Source organism: Ciona intestinalis, chromosome 7 (assembly GCF_000224145.3).
Source record: "Ciona intestinalis chromosome 7, KH, whole genome shotgun sequence".
In the NCBI taxonomy this organism is placed as follows: Eukaryota; Metazoa; Chordata; class Ascidiacea; order Phlebobranchia; family Cionidae; genus Ciona; species Ciona intestinalis.
The window spans coordinates 3291064-3313530 of NC_020172.2; the positions used below are offsets into that span (position 1 = coordinate 3291064).

Below are 22467 nucleotides of genomic sequence, written 5' to 3' on the forward strand. Positions count from 1 at the left end.
GCCCATTACCCCAACACCCGAAAAATTCATGCCGCGACACCGCATCGCACTTAGACGCGTATTTTTTGCACCGTTTTTTTTTTCATCTCCGTGTGCTTATGAGTTACGCGTTTGGTAGTTCAGCTTTTTGTATGATTTTGGTTTTTGATATATGGCTTATAATTTGGACAACCTATCAGTGACCCCTGGGTTGGAGCAATGTCTGTAAAGTATCTTGCCCAAGGTCACATACGCCGATCAGTGTTAGTATTGCCGTCGAGCATCGAACCGAGGACACTTTCGTTCTCCATGCAGGCGTCTAAACCACTGAGCCACGGCGCCGGACAACATTTTAGTAAACACTAGCCTTCGAAATGTTAAAATTTAAAATAAACTTAACACAAGCCCTTTCAATCCTATATTGATTAGAGTAGGTCATGTAGCGGCTTTGTAACAGCAACGAAGGCATATCATGTATAGCCTTCAAAACGTCATGATCTTACCAAGTCAGCATTACACCTTTACACACAGTCGTTGTTTTGAAATTTATAAAGTGTGTTTAGGTAGGCAGAATATGCAGAATTTTGATGCAACTGTTAGTCGTGTCGTATGTTTGTGTTATGTAAGTTCTGGGTAGTCAAGTCCGTCCCATCAGCACTCAATGCCAGCGCTAGGTTCAGTTAATGGTTAACTTCAATGAAGTGCAGAAGGCATAAACAATGCCAATGTCTCCACTTATAAAGCTACGTTGTATCGCGTATACAGAAGAAAAAAAATGGAAAGTTAAACTAGCTTTTTTGCAGTTTTACATCATTTATTGCAGTTTTGTGTAATTTCTTACAATTTTGCGTGATTGTTAAGCAGTTTTACGTCATCACTGTTAAAATGTTAAAAGTTTCCTTTGAAAAGTTAGTTTCCTATATCCCCGAAGAAAAAAGACCAGATATTAAACCGTTAATGAAGTGCTTCCGCGATGAACTGGTCAATCCCCAGATAAAATGCTGGAGAGATTATCAAATGCCTTTAATGGGAAATCCAAAGCTGGTCGATTTCGCCTACAACGATTGGCAACCGTGGAAAAATGACGTCATTGTTGCAGCATTTCCGAAAACAGGTGGCACAAAAACAACTATTTTTTAATGCGCACTTATTCTAATTACGTATTTTTGTTTTAAATACAACTAGACAAAGTAGTGTGGGAAAAGATGGGACACCTTTAACACATAAAATCCAAATACCCTTATCCTGTTTTAAACAAGTAATAGCGATCTATAAAACTCGTGAGGATACGGTTTTGTAATTCTTTAAATGTTCTTTGTTTACTACCAAATAGGGCGATGAAATAGAATGAAAATATGTCGCATTTTCCCCCACCCTACTTAGAGTTAACTAATGCTGTGTTCTTTTAAGCAGCCCCTTTTTATTTGACAATTTTTGCCCTCTACCTGTTTTTAACGACTGTCGCTTTGCTGCTTATTCTCTTCTCTTCGGTATTTTAAATAAGCAGATCTTTTTGTCTATACCTGAAAAGATTAGTAAAATTTGTTTTAAGTTATGTACGACGTTATTTATATTTTAACACAGTTGTTTGCATATAGGAACCACATGGCTACGTGATGTCTGCAGATATCTAATTTATGAGCATGACTCTGAGGCCTTTGAATTTGCAAAAGATTTATCAGGACCGCACATTTATTTGGAATGGGGAACAGGTAATAATTATTGGGTTTAAAAGCCACGCTTTTAACTAACGTTCTTTCATCCACATTTTACCCATATCCTGTTTTAACCACTGTCGTTTTGCTGTTGATTTATTTATATATCAAAAGGTAGGATAAGATAATACATGTTTTCATCCTCTTTTCTCGTGCCAATTGGTAGAAAATAAAGAATATTTAAAGAATTATACAACGTAGCCCCCCGCCCCGCGTTAAATGTTCAAAACACAATCAGGAAATATGAGATATAGGTGCTATACTGGTGTCTTATCTTACCTCACAATACTACAACGTGATCTTTACGATAATTAAATGATAAAATTATGTTATGAAATATGCTTCAAGTTTTTTTTTCAAGAAGGGGCAATGTAATGATTGGTATACATGCAGAAACTAAATACGAGATATGGGAAAAACTGCCTTGGAAGAGACGTGTCCTCGGAACACACATGAGCGCCGGTATGCTGAATTTAAACAGACTTCGGACCTGTGGTGTCAAGGTAAATGTCAAATATAATACCGTGTGGTATCAGATTTATTACCGTTAGCACCTACTTCCATATTTCCTGATCATGTTTTGAACAATAAAAACGCTCTTTTAAAGTCGCGGAATGCGGTCATATGGTAGGGTGGGGGCATATGGGACAACTTTTCATTTCATTTTCTCGTCCCATTTTGTAGTAAACAAAGAACATTCAAAGATTTATAAAAAGCGTATCTTCCCGTTTTTAATTGTTTAAAACACGATCAGGATATTTGGATATTACTAAGTACTAAAGGTGCTGTCCCGTCTTCCCCCACCCTACTATATATTTCTGCAAATGTTCTTTGTTTAATACCAAACGAGAAAACACACATTTTACCTTACCCTACTGTGGGCTGTAAAAAACAAATTGGAATTCTAATCATTAAATAACTTATTGACATTTTTGATAATTTACGTGATACGAAATCCTAAAGATCAACTTGTGTCATTCTTCAACATGCTTAAGAACACACCTATGCGCCGAGACGGCATGATAAATGAGGTTTATCCACGGTCTCTTAACAAATTTACTGCAGCTTATTTACAAGGTAAGTATAACACTTATAATTTGAATGTATAAATGATCGTAGTTTGATTTACCCTCGCGTGTCTGGAAAACTACAGTGGTTATAACATGGGTGTTCTGTTTCATACACCCGGTGCAAGCTTACGAGTTACCAAGTATATGTTACTTTGCGGGTGACTGTTCTAATTTTTGTTTCCTATGGCTTCTAATTTTCACAACTCATTAGTGACCGCTGGGTTGGAGCAATTGCCGTTAAGTGTCTTGCCAAAATGCATATACGCCAACGACAACAGCAGGGTCGATCGAGCCTTGAACCCATTACCTCTAAACTAAATGCAGGCGCGCTACCCACTTTTCCATGAGCCCGGACTATCGAGACGAAAAATGACGATTATTTTACGTTTTATGAAACAGGTAAGCATTCTTGGTTTGTAAAAAAGGGCGAAGGTTATTTGGATCACGTACTGTCTTGGTATCCTCACCGTTTCGACGATAACGTTATGTTGGTCTATTATGAAGACATGAAACAGGTATTGGAATTTTTTTGTAGTCTATACTAGGTTGGGGTAAGATGGTACATATTTTCACTCTATTCTATTTTATTGTTCCATTTGATAGTTAACAAAGAATATTTACAAAATTATGTAGCTTTAACCTCTTGACTCTAAAAGAGTGTAGGAAATTTGGGATATTGTGTGCTAAAGGTAACTTATCTTACCCCACACAAATGGTGAAAACTGAGTATTTCCTTTAAAAACAATGTAAGCGCATTACTGAGTGCGTATATTTTTAAACTTAGTTTATACACGCAACTCTACTTTGTCAGAATCCTAAGAAAGAAATTTCGAAATTAGCAGCTTTTCTTGGAGTGAAGGTTAATGACGAGGAAGTGTTAAAGATTGCGCGACAAACTTCATTTGAGGCAACAAAACAACGCATGGATGAAGTAGCTTTGATTCCCAACTTTTACAACAAAGGTAAACTTTCGCATGTCAAGTGTTAGAAAATAAGTGGGAAAACAATTGATGCGTATAATAGGGTTGGGGAAGGTGGGTAGCCTTTGGAACACAAGGTCCAAATATTCTGATCATGTTTTAAACAATTAACAACGGTCTGTGGGAGTTGTGAAGATACGGTTTATAATTATTTTTTTTAATGTTTCTTGTTTACTACCATATGAGACGAGAAAATAGAATGAAAAGGTTGCTCCACCTTCTCCCACCCTGCTATATTATTCATTTAATCATCTAAGCCGATATGTTAACTCAATTTTAAATCTGAATTCTATACATTTAGGAAACGTGGGAAACTGGAAAGAACATTTAACAGACGAACATTCAGATAGAATTGATAAAATGGTCGAAATGAAAATGGCTAATACTGACATTAAGTTTACTTATGTCAGTAAATTGTAAGACAGAATTTAGACATATAGTCGTGTGGAGAAAGATGGGACAGAAGTTTAGTTTTTTATCGTGCCATTCGGTAGTAACAAAGAACATTTAAAGAATTATAAAACCTCACGACTCCCATACACCATTGATATCCTCACGACTCCCATACATCATTGATAACTGTTAAAAACACGATCAAGATATTTAGATATTATGTGCGTCTTCTTCCACCCAACCTATATAGTAGGTTGGGGTGAGATGGGCAATGTTTTTATTCTCCTCTATCGTCTCATTTAGTAGTAAACAAGAAATATTTACAGAATTACATCACCGTATTCCAACGACTTTGCAAGATTGTTGTTAATGTTGTTTAAACCACTATTAGAAAAAATAGGACAATATGTGTCTTAACGGTATCCGTGGCCGGAAAACGGCAGTCGTTATAACACATACTATTTTTTATGTGTGGGTAATAATTTGGATAGCCCAGACGGGTTGGAGCAATTTCCGTTAAGTGTCTTGCCCAAGGACACATATACGCTCACAATGGTAGCAACAACGAGCCTTGAACCCGTTACCTTTGGGTTAGAGGCAAGCGGACTAACCAACTGTGTTAAGGTGGCTGTATACACGGTATCCGGAAATCGTCCGTTTTGTCTGTTTTGTCCGAATTTCGCTGCCGCATGCGGAACTCGGTTATGGGTTTGCATACGACTTCGCAAGCGAACTCGCATGCCGGATACTGTGTACAGCCACTTTTACGCGCTGTGCTACTCATGATGATTTGTAATAAAATAGATTGTTGTGTTCCATATTTTATTTAATTCATTTAAAATGTTCTATTCTCGTATAAAAAGTCATGAAAGGATAAAAAAGATGTAACAGTTCGAAATTCATTGCCGGTTGGTAGTTATGTAAACACGGCAGTTTGTATATTTATAGGGCGAGTAAATAAGATGCCGATTGTTTAGTCTGGCTGCAGTTATCTGACACGATCTTACTACATGGCAGTTGAACGTTTTGATAAAAGCAACTTAAATAAAAATGACAGTTGAAAACCAAATATAGTGCAAAAAGAGATTGGCAAAATGCAAGAGATTGCCAAAATTCATGTTGTACAAAAACATAGGCCACAAATTAGTCCCTATAGGCAGCTTAGCAGTTCACTATAAGGCAGTATTTCTGGCGTGTGCACCAACTTACAGAATAAATCAGTAAAAGTAAAAGTTAACGTATTAACTGATGCCTGATTTGTTTGCTAAGTAGCAGACACAGCAACCGTTTGTTGACAATTGAAACGAGTTCCACTGAAGGGCATAGAACGTTTGTACAAATGCTTCCTGCGCACGAAAGGAAGTTTGTAGCTTATAGTTTTGAAATTGCGTGCAATACATTTTCAGTTTCAAGAGTCTGGTGCAATGTATATCACGGTTTCCTAGAAAGTATGTTGCAATGCATTTCTTGGTACCTTAGAAAGTGTGGTGCAATGTATATCGCACGTGATAGTAATATAGGACTGTGACAGTCATATATAGCAGCTAGCCTACAAAGACTGACAGACTCCTTGTCGTTTTAGGTACAACTGGAGACGAATTTAGTACAACTTGTAATTCACACTTGCAAAAAGCATAAATGGATTTTAAAGATTCCTTTGCAAAACTAGCTGCTTTTATCCCAGAAGAGGAACGGCCAGATATAAGACCAATTATGAAAGCATTCAAAGAAGAAATCATGAATCCAGCGATTCGAGAGTGGGGAGAATACCAAATGCCACTGATAGGGCATCCGAAATTGGTCGATTTCGCTTACAATGATTGGAAGCCGTGGGAAAATGACATCGTTGTTTCGTCGTACCCGAAAACTGGCAAGTCGATTTATTTTTTTTATTCGAAAACAGTGCAAGATATGTGTAATGTGTTAACTAAGATTTCCGAGATTAATGAAAGGCACATATACTAGGGTGGGGAAGATGGGACACCTTTTCATTTTATTTTCTAGTCCCAGTTTGTATATGGGAGTCGTGAGGATTTATAATACTTGAAATGTTTTTTTACTACCAAATGGGACGAAAATAGATTTAAAAGGTGTCCCATCTCCCCCCACCCTACTATATAATAAGGAGCATTATTGGTGTCTAGTTAAAAAGCATTGATCGTTAGCAAAATTGGCTAAACTATATGTTTTACAGGCACTACGTGGCTACGAGATGTATGCAGACATATTATATACGAACACGACTCTTTAGAGTTTGAATTTACAAAAGCGCTCGCCGGCCCACACGTTTATCTGGAACTTGGATCAGGTAATGACAATATATAAAACATCTGAAGTATAAAATATCCTGGCACTGGTGAAGAATCCTCCGGCACGTTACAGATTAGGCTGGTGGAAAGTGTTAGAGGTTGGTGAATAGGGGTCATCAGTTAGGGGGTTAAATGTTATACGGGTTAATGGTTGGCTGTTGGGTTTGCAGATAACGTAGGGGGCGAATCTTCACTATCACCAACATTCTATTGCTTTTTCAGAAGTCAAATATGATCTCTGGGAAAAATTGCCATGGAAGAGGCGCGTTTTAGGAACACATATGAGTGCTGAAATGATGAATTTAAAGAGGTTGCGAAATAGCGGCGTGAAGGTGAATGAATGAATGAATGAATGAATGAATGAATGAATGAATGAATGAATAAATGTAACTTACTTTATTCTCGCGTGGCCGGAAAACGACAGTCGTTATCACACGGGTTTAACACCTCGTGCCAGCTTACGAGTTACCATGTATGTTACTTTGTGGGTGATTATTTTTTTGGGGGGGAGGGGGGATTTTTTTTTATTATGTATATGGCTGATAATTTTGACAACTCATTAATGATCACTGGTTTGAAACAATTGCCGTTAGGTGTCTTGCCCAAGGACACATACGCCCACAATGGTTTAGCATCGAAGGTACGGAAACAAGTTTTCAAACAAGCAGAAATTTAGGTTTAATTCTACGAATATTTCGTTTAGATAATCTACGTAATGAGAAACCCAAAAGATCAAATGGTATCAATGTTTAATATGTCAAAAAACCTCCCGTTTCCACGAAAAAGCGAGCTAGTGCGAAGCGTCTTGCCAAGCGACTTTAACGACTACGTGCAAGCAGCGTTGGACGGTGAGTTAAGTCATTGAAACACTAACCAGGAGTTTTCAGTTGCTGCTGGTAAACAGCTCTTGAAACATTAAGCTATTACCGGCGTAGTGGTAATTAAAGCGAGAGGTTATAGGTTCAAGGCTCGTCACTGCTACCATTGTGGGTGTATATGCGTCCTCGGGCAAGACACTTAGCAGCAATTAATTGGTCCAACAAAATGGTCACTAATTAGTTGTCTTAATTGTCACCCATACAGAAAATCAATTTCCCCATAATGTTACATCCGTGGCAACTCCTAAGCGGGCACGATGTGTGTAAAACAGACACCTGTGTTATAACGACTGTCCATTCCCGCAACGCGAGGATAATTCAAGTTACATTCATCGTGGCAAGATTAGATTGGTTAGGACAAAGGCTTACCACATATTTTGGCTAGTAATAAGTCTTGATACGATCTTATTCACTCAGGAAAACAGAACATGTTTGTAAAGAAAGGAGAAGGTTATTTGGATCATATCCTATCATGGTACGCACACCGAAACGACGATAACGTTCTGCTCGTTCAGTACGAAGACATGAAACAGGTTTGAACCAAAGTTTTTAGCATTAACAAGACGCAGTAGCAAAATACTTTATTATTTAAATTTTAAACTTCGTGTGAGTTACGTGGGGTGCAACAGCCACGCTTTTTAATTGACTCTTTTCCGCGCTTTTTATCCATGGCGTTTTTGCTGCTATAATTTCCTTCTCTTCGTTGTTTAAATATCTTCATCGTAGGCTTTTTGCTATTGTTTTAGAAAAGATAAATACAATTTATGTTGTTTTACAACTTTTTAGAACCCAGCACCAGAAATCTTAAAAGTTGCAAAATTTCTTGGAGTTGACATGTCAGATGAACAAGCTGATAAAATCGCTGCACTGACTTCGTTTGAAGCAACAAAAGCAAGAATGCAAAACTTAGCCTTGCTCAAAGACTTCTTCAACAAAGGTATAGTGAGTGGGAAAAGATGGGAAAACTTCAGCACATAATATCCTGATCGTGTTTTAATTAACAACGGTCTGTGGGCGTCGTGTAAATATGGTTTCACATTTTTGAATGATCTTTGCTTACCACCAAATGGAACGAGAAAATAGATAAAAAGGGTGCCCCATCTTCCCCCACCCTACTATACATACTTGGGTAAACTTAACTATAAAAGTTTCCAAAATCGTTAATCCTGTAACACTAACGGCCCGCCATAAGTAATGGGCAAAAGTGGAACCAGTGAGGTTTTCTTGTGTTTCACTGGAATATAAGATTCCCTGCATTAAAATCAGCTATTCAAACTTTTCACATTTTACTTTTGGTTTTAGTAAATTAAACTGACGTTTTTGTGCTTCAGGCACTGTGGGGAAATGGAAAGATCACTTCACAGTAGCTTTATCAGAAAGAGTGGACCAGCAAGTTGAAGAGAAATTGGCAGGAACTGACATTAAGTTTAAGTACACACTATAAAAACCAAACATATCTTGCCCAAAACGTTTATGCTTGTTCAATTGTAAGAAAAATTTTTGGTGTTTTCAAATATAATACTGACTGCATACCTGTCATAAAACGAAATGACATAATAAACAAAAGCACCTATGATCAGTTGTTTTATTTGCACCACTCGTAATCACCTAAAATCTGCCTTTTTTGCTTTTAAATGTATTAGTGTCTACTTTTCTGTCTTAAATTGGAACGACGAAATAAACAAAAACACTTATGATCAGTAGTTTTATTTGCACCAGTCACAATCGAGGCTTTTTAAATTCTGGATGGGTACATCATCTAAAGTAAGAAAAAAAAAATAGAGTTAACAATTTTCAAAGCACATTATATGACAGTTATTTAATAAGTTGAAATTTTGCACCAAATAATAAAAAAATCTTCTGTAAGATTTTCTTTAACGGTTTGCAAAATATAAAATCTACACACTTTGTTATTTTTAATTAATAATGTCTGACAGAAAAATCTGCATCAAAATTTGTTCCTTGCTTTTGCATGCAAGACTAGTAGTATACAGTTTACACAGACATTGTTTAAACTTATGGTTTTGCACTAGTTCTAGCATTTTGTCTAGAACCATAAGTACCAAACCCTTCAGTTATTTGCACTGCATTATTCAGAAAATATGAACAAATAAATAAGTTACATTTTTTTCACATGAATAAGTGACTAACTATGGCTGTCTTTCCTGCATTTTAAAAGGAGTTTTGTCTATCTCTAAAATTCTACTGACTAGTTTTAATTTTATTTGCAATTTCTTTCACAAAAATGAGTGACTAACCACGCCAACCTTCCCTGCATTTTAAAAAGTGTTTGCCTATTTCTAAAATTCTACCAACTAATTTGAATTTTACAAGCAACAAATACTAAAAAACCCACCACTCGAATTCTGTGCCCGATTGCTTTAGCTGGTAAGTTGGTTTTGAAAGTGGCTCTCACAACTCCACTGTTACCATGGGAGCGGGTCACTTTACCCCAGATAACTCGGGTTTTGTTTGGCTCTCCTCTTGGGGTCTTAGTTTTCCTGTAAAGGCATGGGTACAATTTTAGATGCAGAAAGATAACGGAATAGTATATACGTTATAACAAAATCACAACTATTAAACAGTCACAGTTATAAATGTTACTTTTACATATATAAGATGTTTAACATAGTTTACACATTGGCAAATTGCATAAATATCAAATAACCTGTAGCGAAAAAGCTTGTAGATATCCAATATCTTATCATAAGTTATACTTCTATACCTCTATACCTCTAAATCCTTTTTATTTTTTGTTAACAATGGATGACATACAAAATAATTGTGCATTAGTGAAGAATCTATGTTACAGATTAGGCTGGTGAAAACTGTTAGTGGGTAGTTTTGGGTAAAAAAAACTGATTAGTACTTAGAGTAAGTGGATAACGTAGTGACTGAGAGGATTCTTCATCAGCGCCAATAAGTTAAAGACATGATTTGAAAAAATAAAACAACTTTGAGTACGAACCTCTTTGCCTTGTAAACATAAGCGCATTTCTTTCCAAGGTAGAAATCGGTGTCTTCCTTGTTGGTCACGCCTTCGATTCTCAGCAGAGCTGTGTGTTCATGTTGGTTTCTTAGACCTCGAGTATAACCAGTGAAAACCGCTTTGCACCACAATCTGTGAAGGAACAAATTAAATTATTGATAATCCTTTAGCTGATGATCAGTGAAAATTTTGATTTCAAAATGTTCTTTGAGCCTCACTGATACTTGGTATCTACTGCACATTTTTTGGGCGAAAAAGTCCGGTGTCGCTGCCGTCCCGAAACGTATGTAATATACCACTATTGTGACGTAACAGACAGCGATTGTGACGTAATAAATCGTTAACCTTACGCAAGGCAGACGAATTACGGTGACGAAGCATGTTTTCGCGCATTTTTAAAGTTAATTTTCGACACGAACGCCAAACTTTTTTTGGAAAAAAATTTAGACAGCAAGTATCAGTGAGGGCTATAGAACATTTTGAAACCAAAATTTCAGGTGGCCACCAGCTAAAGGATTACCACTTTGTGGATAAATATAATTTAGATTTTTAATGTATGCTGACAATTTAGACAAGCTGGGACCACTGAATTAAAACTATTAAAACATACAGATTTATGCCATACTTAGATAAAGTTACACGAAAATGATAAGCTGTAGGAAAAAAAAGACGAAAACTCAAAATAATACTTTTGTCAGATTCAACACAATATATATTCAACATAAAAGAGACGCTCACCTGTCAGCCATCTTTACGATTCTCTCTGGTTACGTCACCTAAAAACAATCACATTATAAACACTGCTTTGATGACCTGACTTGGTTTTCTTGCCAGCATATCTGTTTTTTTATCCTTTGTAATCGTAACCAAATCGAACAAAATTTAATTCAAATGACAGATTTAGACTGTTTTGTAACACAAATAAACACTGGCACTTCGTATTTTTCTGTTTTCTGCATTATTTCGATAAATATCAGCGACATAACATGCCCAACTTACCAGATTAAGCTAAAAAGGAAAATTTCTCCACGAAAACTTGCTGACCGTATTTCTGTCTCACCACGTTTCATGCAATGATGTGAGGAATATTGGGGAGCGGTTTTCTCTAAAACTGCTATTAACAAAACAAACAAATATTTCTGTTCACAAATTGTATTATATATTATTTAAAATTTAACTAAATTCATAATTTATTTCACTTGCATTAGTAAATTTAGAAGTATACAATAATTGAAAGTGCCAATCAGCCAAACACATTAACATGCATATTTCTTATTAAATCGCATACATACCTGTGCAATATAGTTTAATACATTTGTAAGATGCCTTTGACCGCGCTTACCATTGCTTTTTGGAGATAAAACAAATAAATTGTACATAAATAAACCAACAAAATTTTTGGGAAACACTCTGGGATCACCATAGCGACCACCGAAGCAAGTTCAATAAATCAATTGGCCTGTACAAATATTCGGTTTTAAATGTAAGAAACATATCCAGCGAGGCGGAATTGTTTCTAAAAAGGCTGAACATGAGCTCTTCCAACAAGAAACGAGTAAAAGTATATGCGAGGTTTCGTCCAACGTCTAAATTTTCGCATGACAACATATCATTTGACAAAGATGGGAAAGTTATTAACATACATGCACGTAAAAACGTAAGCTCGGAAGTGGTAAACAACCAACTGCTTAACTGGTCATTTAGAGTGGACGGCATACTCCACAACGCAAGTCAAGACCAGGTCTATGATACGGTAGCATCTGACATGACCTTAAATACACTGGAAGGTTTCAACAGCACCCTTCTAGCTTATGGACAGACTGGTGCTGGCAAGACTTTCACAATTACAGGTGCCACTGAAAACTACAAGCACAGGGGGCTTATACCCAGAGCAATTGCCCAAGTTTTTCGCTCTGTAGAAGAAAGGAGTGATCATGCTGTTCAAATACAGATTTCCTATTTCGAAATCTACAACGAAACTATGTTTGACTTGCTTTCTACTCTTCCTGAATCTGAAACAGCTTCAACCTACGACAGTAAGTTGACAATCGTGGAAGGGGAAGATGGGTCAGTCTGCATTAAAGGTCTTTCCATGCACCAAGCTAACAATGAAGGAGAAGCGTTGAATTACCTATTTGAGGGGGAAACAAATCGAGCAATAGCATCTCACGCTTTGAACAAAAACTCGTCCCGTTCTCACTGTATCTTCACAATTCATGTCAGGTCTAAATCTCGCACTGAGTCAAACGCTAAATATATTCATTCAAAGCTTAACTTGGTAGACCTTGCTGGGTCGGAGAGAATTGGAAAAACTGGCTCTGATGGTTTAATTAAAAGAGAAGCAATGTACATCAACAAATCACTCACATTCCTAGAGCAGACAGTAATTGCTCTCGCTGATAAAAATCGTGAACATATCCCGTTCCGACAGACTAAATTGACCCATGCTCTCAAGGACTCAATTGGTGGCAAATGCTTCACGACTATGATTGCTAATGTGTATGGGGAAGCTTCACAGCTGGAAGAGACAGTTTCAACACTTAGATTTGCTCTTAGAATGATGAGGATTCCAGTTCAGCCTGCTATTACTGAGCACTATGATCCATGGTTGCTGGTTCAAGAGATGGAAAAGGAAATCATGCATTTAAAGCAGGAACTTGAGATGAACAACACGCTGGCGAATCGTTCTCAAATCAGTTACGATATGCTGTCTGAGAGTCAGATTGCTGATATAAATAAGCAGGTGCGTATGTATCTGCAGAGGAAAACAACTGAAATCGATGTTCGTAACCTCAGGCAGATGAACATGGTTTTTGAGCAGTTTCGGAATGTGATAACTGAGATGGAACAGGATATAAAGGACCGCTTTAGGAGCAAGTTTGTTCTGTTGGATAAAAGTGATTCAGAGGCTCTTATTGCTCTTCAGAAGGCTGGGATTCCTCTGGATGAGGATGGAAACTATCTTGGATCAACTGATGCCCTTCCAGTGTTGACCGGAAGAAGTGGAGAAACAGGAACTACTCAGCAAGCCGCCGCACATGGAGGAGGGAAGCAAAAGCATCCAACATCCCCTAAAAGAAGAAGCGGGAAGAAATCAAGAGCAGGAGGAAGTCCCACCCACAGAGCTCCGATAAGTCCATCTCTGCCTGCACCGGGAGATCACGGGCCTAAAGGAATTAAAAGTGGTGCTGCTCACAGTCAGGTTGTTACTGCTCAAACTGATGGAGCTGAGTCAACAAAAAAAGACGAGTGTTCAGTTTCTGGGGAGTTGTTGGTGGATGACAGGAGCCATAGTCGTCCAAGTACTCCTCCTCCAAGGCCTGTTGCATTTGAGAATTTCAAAAAGGAACAGGGGTGTGAGATCTATAGGATTCTCAATGAAAACAAGAGCCATCTGCAGAGTAAGAAGCAGATTGTGCATAACTTGGCGCATGCAGTCAATGCAACTAAACATATGATTGATGGAACTCGTATGGCTTTGGAGCGAAAACAGAACGAGAGATATGAGCAAGGGGAGTTTGTAAATGAAGAGGGTGAGACTGTGATTGACGAGGAAGAGTTTCAACTCATAACTCAACTGAAGAATCTCAAGCAAACTTATCGGCATGATTATGAAGAGTTAAGAAACGTGAAATCGGAAATCGATTACTGCCAGAAACTCGTGAAGCAATGCACTCAACGCCTTGTTTTAGAGTTTGATAACTGGTACAGTGAATCTTACATGCAAAAAAATGGAGAAGCAAACCCATTGAGCTGGAGCGTACCGAAACCAGGAGTACAGCATCCTATGCGTCTTCAACTTGCCAACATCCCTCTGAGCTCTGAAGATGAGCAGGACAAGTTCCAGAGGCTTCAGGAGACAATGTTGGGAGACCAAGAAGAGATTGCTTTCCAAAACGCCAGAATGAGAGTCCATCGCCGAAAAGTAAACGAACAAGCAATGAACCAAGCCCAACCTGCAAGGAGGCTGGCTGGTGGATTTATTGAGACAAACGTCCGAAACAAGCCGCCCAACCAGATGTCCTATGTTATGTAGTTTAAAACTGTTTGATTTTCGATTATTTTTTCAGCTTGCAACATATATTATTTCGCATATTTTAAATTTTCGGTACACCGTTTTGTTTTTTAATCAAAAATGATTAGTTTTCCTAACTCAGAACACACTTTATTTGACAAAGTTTTGTACTAAATAACAGTATTTAGATAAAAACTGTACGTTTCTGTATTAATATTTATTGCAAAAAAAAGAAGGTTAAATTTTATACTGTACTAATACAATTTTGTAATTTAAGTTATGAACAACATACAAAACTCAGTATTTTATTGTGCATTGTGCTCCTTCCATTTTAGTTGGTTAGCTTTTAATGTAGATTTCAACATAGAGGTTTAAAATGGCATTCAGTCATTCAATGGCAATTAGTCTGTCTGCTGTGCTGGAGGACACTGTCAATCAACTTTCAATTCTTGGGAAAATTATGCCGGTTTCGCTTCAAGCCCACCCTGATGCAAATAAAGTAAATATACCAAAATACCTCTTTTAAAACCCTTATTACTACCACTATAAATAAAGTAAACATTATACTGTATATTTCTATGGATTTGGTGCTAAGACAACAAAACTCTATGAGTACCAGATCAGGCTTAGATTGTTACAGTAAGTTTGTACTTCTACGCTTAATATTTTTAGTTGTTCCTAAGAAAGTATAATTGTTTGTCTCTTTGTAAAAGTAGTTTTACAGCTTAATTTTGTTACAGCTTGTACAAAGCAACATTACTTCTATGATCAGCAGTCAATTGGATGCTGAGAGAAATATGGAAGCTGCTTTGTCTGCAAGGAGTGAAGGGAAAGGACATCCAGCGGTAAAATTCAAATTAAATCTAACGCTATTTTCACCTCATGTTTTAACTATCAAAAATTAGAAAAACCTGTTTTAAATTTTGTTTAATGAAAAAACGGGAAAGGACATCCAGCGGTAAAATGCAAAAAAAATACAAACACTGTTTTTACTTGTTTAAACTATAAAAAATTATTAAACGTGTTTTATAGTTTAATTAAAAAAAAACTAAAATTCCCACATTAGATTCAAAACTAGTTTTAAAATTTTTTTATTAAAAAACTGAAACTTCTACAACAGATTCAAGAACTAATTGGATCTCTGACAACTAGCAATCGCTTAGTTGACCAGTCAATGCGACAAAACCCTCTCACTAAAGATAACCTTCAAAAAATCCAAGATGACAGGTAAATGTAATTCAAACATACATTGATGTCCTTTGCTTCCAACATTGTAAATGATATCTTTGCAACCATTTGGTACATTGCAAAATAGAATTAACTTCACAGAATCTCAATCACAGATAGATAGAACTAGAAGTCCTACTAATGTAGTTATACTTTAAAACATTTAGGCATTTTTGTGAAGAAGTTTTGTCTGATGTTCACAAGGAAATGCTGCAGAGACATAACTTTCAATCTCTTTTGAACGCTGTAAAGATGCAAAAGGAGAAGAAACTTGGACTACAGCGGACTATTATCAAGTAAAAATATTAAAATTTCCTGAATCTTTGTTTTTTCTAAATGGTAATAAATGTAAGAAGGTAAAACTCTTATCAGACGTTTCTCAAAAACACTACTGCTTTACCTATCAATAGACCTTGACTATATAAATGAACACATATTATATGATAAACTGTTTAGTGATGTCGTATAGGTATATCTGTAATAAATGTAAGAAGGTAAAACTCAAGTTCTTTGGACATTTAGGCATTTCTCAAGTATATACCTACTTTACTTATTAATAGACCCTGATTATATAACTGAACACAATAATGTGATATGTATTATATAGGCTACTGATTATGTATTGCTTGATTCTATAAATAAATACATATAATAAGATGAACTGTTTAGTACTGCTGTGTATCTGTTGAATTCTATTCTATATGGGTAAGGTAACACAGCACCTAAGAATACCTTGGATTTGGGTCCAAGTTTTTTCATTACTCCAAAATAACAAAAAATCATGCCCATTATTTTAGCATATGTATATCTGTAAATGGATATAAACATAAATTTATGTAACAGTATACTTTTTATGTAATGCCGTATATTTTAGGGAGGAACAAGGCAGAAGAAAAATCAAACAACTTCAGAAGCAATTGCAAGATATAAAGAAAGAGAAGGAGCTTGAAATTCAACAACGGAATGAAATGATTGCTCACCTTAAGGACCAACTTCAGGTAATTGAATATGCCTGTAAGGTGATCTGAAGTAGATTTTTAAAGGGTGTGGGTATGTACAGGTGTGGAGGTACTTTAGAAGTTATTGTTAAATAGGCCTGGTTGGTTGTCTCTAAAAATACACTTCATATTTATATTACTTAAAAAATGAAGCTAATTGTGTCCATTTATCCATGAAAGACATTCTTTTTTGCCAGAGGTGGGGTCCTACAACGAGGCATTTCGGTTACCTAGGCTGGGGATTGACCATTAGGCCAATGACACAAGCTTAAACAAGCTTCACTTATAGGCTATGGGTTCAAGGTTTGTCATTGCTACCATTGTCAGCGTTGGGCAAGGCACTAATGGGTTGTCTAAATTGTCAGCCACGCATAAATGAAAGTTACGATCATTCGCACATCTCTTAATTATGGCAGGAAATGAAAGCAAAGAGCAACATGGAGGGAAAGTACGTGAAGAAAAACGCAGAAAACCAAGTCCACCAAAACCAACAGCACTGCCAGATACTTGAGCAAAAGTTAAAGGAAGAAGTGGAGGTGAAATAAATTTTGTGTTGGCCTAACTTTGCAATTTCTATTTATTTTCTATGTAAGGTACTCATGGCTCATTTTTCTACCTATTGGTCAATAATAGATTGTTCAAACTGAGAGTTATATTTAAACATGACAGAATATAGTTTTCTATTCATAAATTATAACAAGTGTGTTTTAATGACTGTGTGTTTTGTTGCTAATTCCTTTTTCTTCACTGATTTAACTGTTGGTATCGAATTTAAAGAGATAAATAAGACTTATGTAATAAGATTGTGGGATAAGATAGATACCGTTAGCACATAATGTTTCCGAACCCGTTTTAACAATATTAACAACAGTTTTACATAGTCATGATGATTCGCTTATACAATTCTGTAAATTTGTTTTGTTTACTACCAAATGGGATAAAAGAGAATGAAAACATGGTCTATCTTACCCCAACCTGCTAAATGAAAACATGTACCATCTTACCCCGACCTACTTTATGAAAACATGTACCATCTTACCCAAACCTACTTTATGAAAACATGTACCATCTTACCCCAACCTGCTCAATAAAAACATGTACCATCTTACCCCAACCTACTTTATGAAAACATGTACCATCTTACCCCAACCTGCTCAATAAAAACATGTACAACCTACTAAACGTTACAAAACTAACCTGTTGTATTAACTCTCTTTTTTACAGACACTAAAACGAAAAGTTGACGAAGAAGTTCGATCCCACGTTGGTATCGAAGAATATTTGAAGAAACATCAAACGGTAGGTCTTAGTACGCAGCTTTACGTCGTTGCTTTGTAAATACTTATAATTTAATTAAGTGCTATTGTTTTATTGCGAATAGAAGCCGCTTTTTTCGCATTATTTACTGGATACAGTAACGTGCAGTCTTACTACCTGCATATGGGAAATTGTTTAAGTAAAACAAAGCAAAACGACTAAGATTTAATCAATATAGTAATTACACGCTTAGAGAACCGTTGCTAATTCGGCATATTAGTTCCTAGTCCTGACTGCTGAGATGCGTATTATAATGTATAGCGTTTAACAGCAGTAGCCAACGTAATTGGTGATACCAATTTTTTTTATAAACTGTATATTCCAACATCAAAAACAATTGAATATGCTCGCGTAATCGAAAAAACTTGGCTTATTTTAACCTATTGCACACTTTACATGGCGTCTTCACGCATCTAGCATCACTATTGCAAATTTGCAAGTGTGCTACGGCGGCCGACTGTTAATTTAGAGCCCGCATGTAATCGCAATAGATTATAGCACACATGCGTTGTGCCGAAGGACGTGAATTACATGTACCGGCTTGATTTAGCAACTTATATTTCAAACGAGGCAAATTCACACAAGCTACAATAAGTTTATCAACTGTTGTTTTGATGTTGATTACCTTCTCTTTGTTGTTTAAATAACATAATCTTCACTATACGTTTTTAAAGAGATAAACACAAAAATTGTTATTTTCTCGTCATATTTGGTAGTAAACAAAGAAAATTTTAAGAATCATAAAACCATATCCTCACGACTCCCATATAGACCGTTGTTAATTGTTTAAAACACGATCATAAAATTTAGATACTATATGTGCCAAAGGTGTCCTATCTTACCCCACAGAACAGCATGTTAAGTTAATAGCGCCGGTAATTTCCGCTATGAATTGGCTGAACTTTTGTGGCTAGCCCTGTATTATGGCATGCATTATTAATAGCGTGTAGGAGGCAGTGGTAGTGGGCGGTAATAATGCGTCATATACTGTCGGTTTGATGAGTGAGACACGACTGCTTAATCTTTAATTCCTGCTGCGGTTAACGAACGGAACTCAACTTTTTGCACACATGGGTTCGGTAACTCGTACAATTAGGTTAATAGGACAATACCTATACATACATCATGTAGGGTGGGGAAAGACGGGACACTTTTGGCGCATAATATCCGAATTTCCTGATCGTGTTTTAAACAGTTAACAACGGTCTATGGTAGTCTTGAGCATATAGTTTTACAATTTTTTGAATGTTCTATGTTTACTACCACATGGGACGAGAAAATAGAGTTAAAAAGTGTCCCAACTTCCCCCATCCTACTACTAATAGAAATTGGTTATGGGTCATATTCGACTCATATGGTCCTTATATGGTTAGAGTAATGGGCCATTTCTGGCCTAAATCTCAGGTTCCATGGCGTGCCACGCTGTAGTATTTTATCTAGGTGTAGCGACCACGCTTATTTTCTCCCAAATAAATATAAATATGTTTTTAACTGTAAGCGTGTTTTAACAACTATTGTTTTGTCGACATATCTTGTATTTTTGTATATTTTATTTTTTCAATCTTTGCTACCATAATCGGAGAGACAAATAAAGTTATTATTACGTGGAATGAAGTATATAACTTACACGTTTTGTTTAAATTAACAAAGAAAACACGAACAGCGTGAACATAAAAGTCTTGAATATAAAATGTTACTACGTAGCAGAAATATAAAATAATGCTAATAATACCAAAGTTTTTTTTTAATTTTCTGGTATATGGCTAACAAACCAAACAATTCATCAGGAACTACTGGGAAGAAATTACCGTTAAGTGTTTTCCAGTTACACATAACAGCGCCGAACCTCGAACCCGTAAAAACTATGCTGCGGTACACGCAGGCGCGATAACCACTCCGCCGCACAACACCTAATGAAACTTAAACGTCGATACACTGAGTAAAAAACTTACAAATCGTATACAGATGCTTGAGGAAAAAGTGGAGTTCTGGATGGACAAATACGATAAAGACGTAGAAGCAAAGCAACATGAACTAAACACACTGAAATCTTCAAAGGCAAACGATCTAGAGCGTCTACAGGTATACTAAACTAAACAACTGACAAATTTGCAACATATAGTCGAGTGGAGGGGAACGGTACACTTTTAGTACATAATATCTTTATACCTTCTGATTGTGTTTTAAGCAATTAAAACGGTCTATGGGAGTCGTGAGGATACGGTTTTAGAATTCTTTGAATGTTTTTTGTTTGCTATACCAAATGGGACGAGAAAACCGAATGAAACGTGCTCCATCTCCCCCCCCCCCTAATATATATACACTCAAGGTTTTACCGAATTCTGTATCAATATCTTTTAACTGTTCTTGGTTTACTCCCATATGGGACGAGGAAAATGAATGAAAAGGTGTCCCATCTCCCCCTCTCTACTATAGAGTCACAGTTTACCGAACTCTGTTTCCTTAAGAAAATAACCATCTAACGTAGTACAGTTGTAAATTCTACCCGACAATAGACGCGTAACAGTACATCTCTAATTCCAGGGTGGTCATATTTAGGAGAAACGCTTGTCTGGGAATGTGTGGGGCGTATTTTACGCATGTGTTTTCAGTCAGTTTCGGCGTAAATGTAAAATTAGAAACTAGCAGACGTTTCTGTGGTTATTGGTTTAGTACTGTTGTTTAACATTTGAATAAGCATGAAGAGTTTCGATACAGTTGAGTTAAATTGAAAACAAAATACGAACATGCGTGAATGCTTCGTCTGTAAACCTTCCGCTTTTACGCGTGGCTCAAAATAATATAGTAGGGTGGGGGGGACGGGACACCTTTAGCAAATATTATTCAAGTACTCTAAAGTGTTTTAAACATTAAATATTAGTCTATGGGAGTCGTAACGATACGGTTTTATAAATCTTTGAAAGTTCAAACTACCGAATGGAAGGAAAAAAATGGGATGAAAAGGTGTCCCATCTCCCCCACCCTACTATGTGTCGATTTCAATAAATGAAAATGTGCTGTTTCAGGAACTGACCAGAAAGTACACGGAGTATGAGAGAGTGGTAGTGGAGGATCGGATTGAGAAAGAGAAAGAGAGGAGGAAGAGGGAGCAGGAGGAGATCGAACTCAAATCTGCCGTCAAGGTAATTCTAGTGTTTCTATTAAAATTCAATTACACTGTATTTCATGTTAATCTATTACTCTTACTAGTTTTGTTTTCACTGTGTTTTTACTTTTTTTGGAAGAAAGGCGCTTAATTAGCAAGGTATTTAGGTATTCTGTATTGTGTGTGATAGTAAAAATGACAAACTGTTTATTTATGCATAGGGGGCAACACGGTTAAGATATTCATATATTTACTCTTGTGTGGTAAATGGTTACCGTAAGACATATTATCCCATCTTTCCTAATCATGTTTTAAAATTTAACAACGCTATTTTGGGGTCGTGAAAATACACGAACCATCTTACCCCAACCTACTATATATAGTACTGTAGGGTAAGATGGGACACCTTCAGTACAAAATATCCAAATATGGAGATCGCATTTTAAACAATTAACAACGGTCTATAGGAGTCGTAGTGATACGGTATTATAATTTTTTTAACGTCTTTGTTTACTATACCAAATGAAACGAGAAAATATAATGAATATCTGTCCCATTTTTCTCCACCCCACTATATGCACAGAGTTTTAAAACATTTCTACATTGCACAACCATAGATACAGTGCCCCAAACATAATGTTGTCATTGTATACAGCTTTTAAGAGGCTGTGTTGAGTTTGAATGCGTTTATAAAGTATGGTATATATTCTTTTACAGTTGCAGTATAATGAATATAAATGAACCTATAAAATATAAATAAACATATTTGTTTCCAGTTGCAATATAATGAACATAAATGAACTTATAAATGAAAATATTTTTTTGTAGTTGCAATCTTGGTGGAGGGGTACTATGGTGGTGAAACAGATTGGACCCTTCAGCAAAAAGAAAAAGAAGGGGGGCAAGAAAGGGAAAAAGGGAAAGAAAGGGAAGAAAAAGTGATCGCGTCATCTTGGAATGTGTTTTATTGTTTATTGTTGTGTTTTGTCAATAACCAATCAAGAGAAAATCAAAACAATTTCGTGTTTTTATTTTGGTTGATTTTGGCGATTAAAAATTAGGTGAAATTTTAATGTCCTGAGATTTTGATTTCAAAAATACTATTTTTAATTGGTACGGTTTTGAATTGGGCAGGTGTAATATGGGTTATAAGGTTAGTAAATTTGTTACTTTTGTGAAATAAAAAGGTACTAAGTTAGGAGAAATTCAGATTTGTCACTAAGCGGCGCAAAAGCAGTGGCGGGAAAATAGTTTTAAACTTGGATTGTTTACAAATGTGAACAGGCAGAAAAATGCATAGTAGACATTTACATTTTTAAGGTCATTGTACAAAACAGTCTGTAATTTGTAAATCTTATTAAGTAATGTTGTTAGCGCTAAGTACAGAGTGTAAGAAGAAGAAATTGCCTTTGTAGATTTAGTACACTGAGGGCGTACAAGTTCGAAAGTACACAACACATTTGATGTTCTTTTCTCATTCAGGATAAAGTA

General features: G+C 36.3%; 5 protein-coding genes and 1 long non-coding RNA gene across 8 annotated transcripts; 5 read left to right on the forward strand and 1 right to left on the reverse strand.

Annotated features, from left to right (window-relative positions):
• Window positions 1-517: 517 nt before the first annotated feature.
• Window positions 518-4284, forward strand: LOC101242903 (sulfotransferase 1C2-like). Its single transcript, XM_009860821.3, has 7 exons — window positions 518-1093; window positions 1578-1691; window positions 2088-2197; window positions 2630-2771; window positions 3164-3279; window positions 3576-3726; window positions 4046-4284. The coding sequence occupies exons 1-7, from the start codon at window positions 865-867 to the stop codon at window positions 4162-4164; spliced, it is 981 nt and encodes a 326-aa protein (XP_009859123.2). The 5' UTR covers window positions 518-864; the 3' UTR covers window positions 4165-4284.
• Window positions 4285-5685: 1401 nt separating this feature from the next.
• LOC100187120 (amine sulfotransferase-like) lies at window positions 5686-8900 on the forward strand. Its single transcript, XM_002120625.5, has 7 exons — window positions 5686-6007; window positions 6332-6445; window positions 6669-6778; window positions 7150-7294; window positions 7742-7857; window positions 8111-8261; window positions 8656-8900. Exons 1-7 carry the CDS (start codon window positions 5776-5778, stop codon window positions 8766-8768), a joined length of 981 nt encoding a protein of 326 aa, XP_002120661.1. The 5' UTR covers window positions 5686-5775; the 3' UTR covers window positions 8769-8900.
• A 115-nt stretch (window positions 8901-9015) lies between these two features.
• On the reverse strand, window positions 9016-17939 carry r35a (protein). Of its 3 annotated transcripts, none has more exons than XM_009860597.2 (6): window positions 17751-17939; window positions 11313-11427; window positions 11052-11089; window positions 10293-10445; window positions 9681-9825; window positions 9016-9083 (listed from the first exon to the last, which is right to left on the reverse strand). In XM_009860597.2, exons 3-6 carry the CDS (start codon window positions 11060-11062, stop codon window positions 9060-9062), a joined length of 333 nt encoding a protein of 110 aa, XP_009858899.1. In that variant the 5' UTR covers window positions 11063-11089; window positions 11313-11427; window positions 17751-17939; the 3' UTR covers window positions 9016-9059.
• Window positions 9090-9557, forward strand: LOC113474382. The gene is made up of 2 exons (XR_003396041.1): window positions 9090-9383; window positions 9422-9557. It is a non-coding gene; the product is annotated as an uncharacterized LOC113474382 (long non-coding RNA).
• Window positions 11625-14663, forward strand: LOC108949619 (kinesin-like protein KIF9). Its single transcript, XM_018812490.2, has one exon. It carries the CDS (start codon window positions 11845-11847, stop codon window positions 14347-14349), a length of 2505 nt encoding a protein of 834 aa, XP_018668035.1. The 5' UTR covers window positions 11625-11844; the 3' UTR covers window positions 14350-14663.
• LOC100184728 (dynein regulatory complex protein 9) lies at window positions 14671-22270 on the forward strand. The gene is made up of 10 exons (XM_018812494.2): window positions 14671-14827; window positions 15069-15173; window positions 15449-15555; window positions 15723-15851; window positions 16430-16553; window positions 16970-17089; window positions 17778-17852; window positions 19836-19952; window positions 20897-21013; window positions 21805-22270. Exons 1-10 carry the CDS (start codon window positions 14705-14707, stop codon window positions 21916-21918), a joined length of 1131 nt encoding a protein of 376 aa, XP_018668039.1. The 5' UTR covers window positions 14671-14704; the 3' UTR covers window positions 21919-22270.
• The last annotated feature ends 197 nt before the right edge of the window (window positions 22271-22467 follow it).

Bases quoted from the DNA above. Each gene is read 5' to 3' on its own strand.
- r35a (XM_009860597.2), bottom strand. The intron at 9,826-10,292 runs GTTCGTACTCAA...ATGCCTTTACAG, and splicing joins TATGTTTACAAGGCAAAGAG to GAAAACTAAGACCCCAAGAG. The intron at 9,084-9,680 runs GTGGGTTTTTTA...TTCTTACTTTAG, and splicing joins TCGGGCACAGAATTCGAGTG to ATGATGTACCCATCCAGAAT.
- LOC108949619 (XM_018812490.2), top strand. From the start codon at position 11,845: ATGAGCTCTTCCAACAAGAAACGAGTAAAAGTATATGCGAGGTTTCGT.
- LOC101242903 (XM_009860821.3), top strand. From the start codon at position 865: ATGTTAAAAGTTTCCTTTGAAAAGTTAGTTTCCTATATCCCCGAAGAA. The intron at 2,772-3,163 runs GTAAGTATAACA...TTTATGAAACAG, and splicing joins TACTGCAGCTTATTTACAAG to GTAAGCATTCTTGGTTTGTA. The intron at 3,280-3,575 runs GTATTGGAATTT...CTACTTTGTCAG, and splicing joins ATTATGAAGACATGAAACAG to AATCCTAAGAAAGAAATTTC.
- LOC100187120 (XM_002120625.5), top strand. From the start codon at position 5,776: ATGGATTTTAAAGATTCCTTTGCAAAACTAGCTGCTTTTATCCCAGAA. The intron at 6,008-6,331 runs GCAAGTCGATTT...TATGTTTTACAG, and splicing joins TTCGTCGTACCCGAAAACTG to GCACTACGTGGCTACGAGAT. The intron at 6,779-7,149 runs GTGAATGAATGA...TATTTCGTTTAG, and splicing joins TGCGAAATAGCGGCGTGAAG to ATAATCTACGTAATGAGAAA.
- LOC100184728 (XM_018812494.2), top strand. From the start codon at position 14,705: ATGGCATTCAGTCATTCAATGGCAATTAGTCTGTCTGCTGTGCTGGAG. The intron at 15,556-15,722 runs GTAAATGTAATT...TAAAACATTTAG, and splicing joins CAAAAAATCCAAGATGACAG to GCATTTTTGTGAAGAAGTTT. The intron at 15,852-16,429 runs GTAAAAATATTA...CGTATATTTTAG, and splicing joins CTACAGCGGACTATTATCAA to GGAGGAACAAGGCAGAAGAA.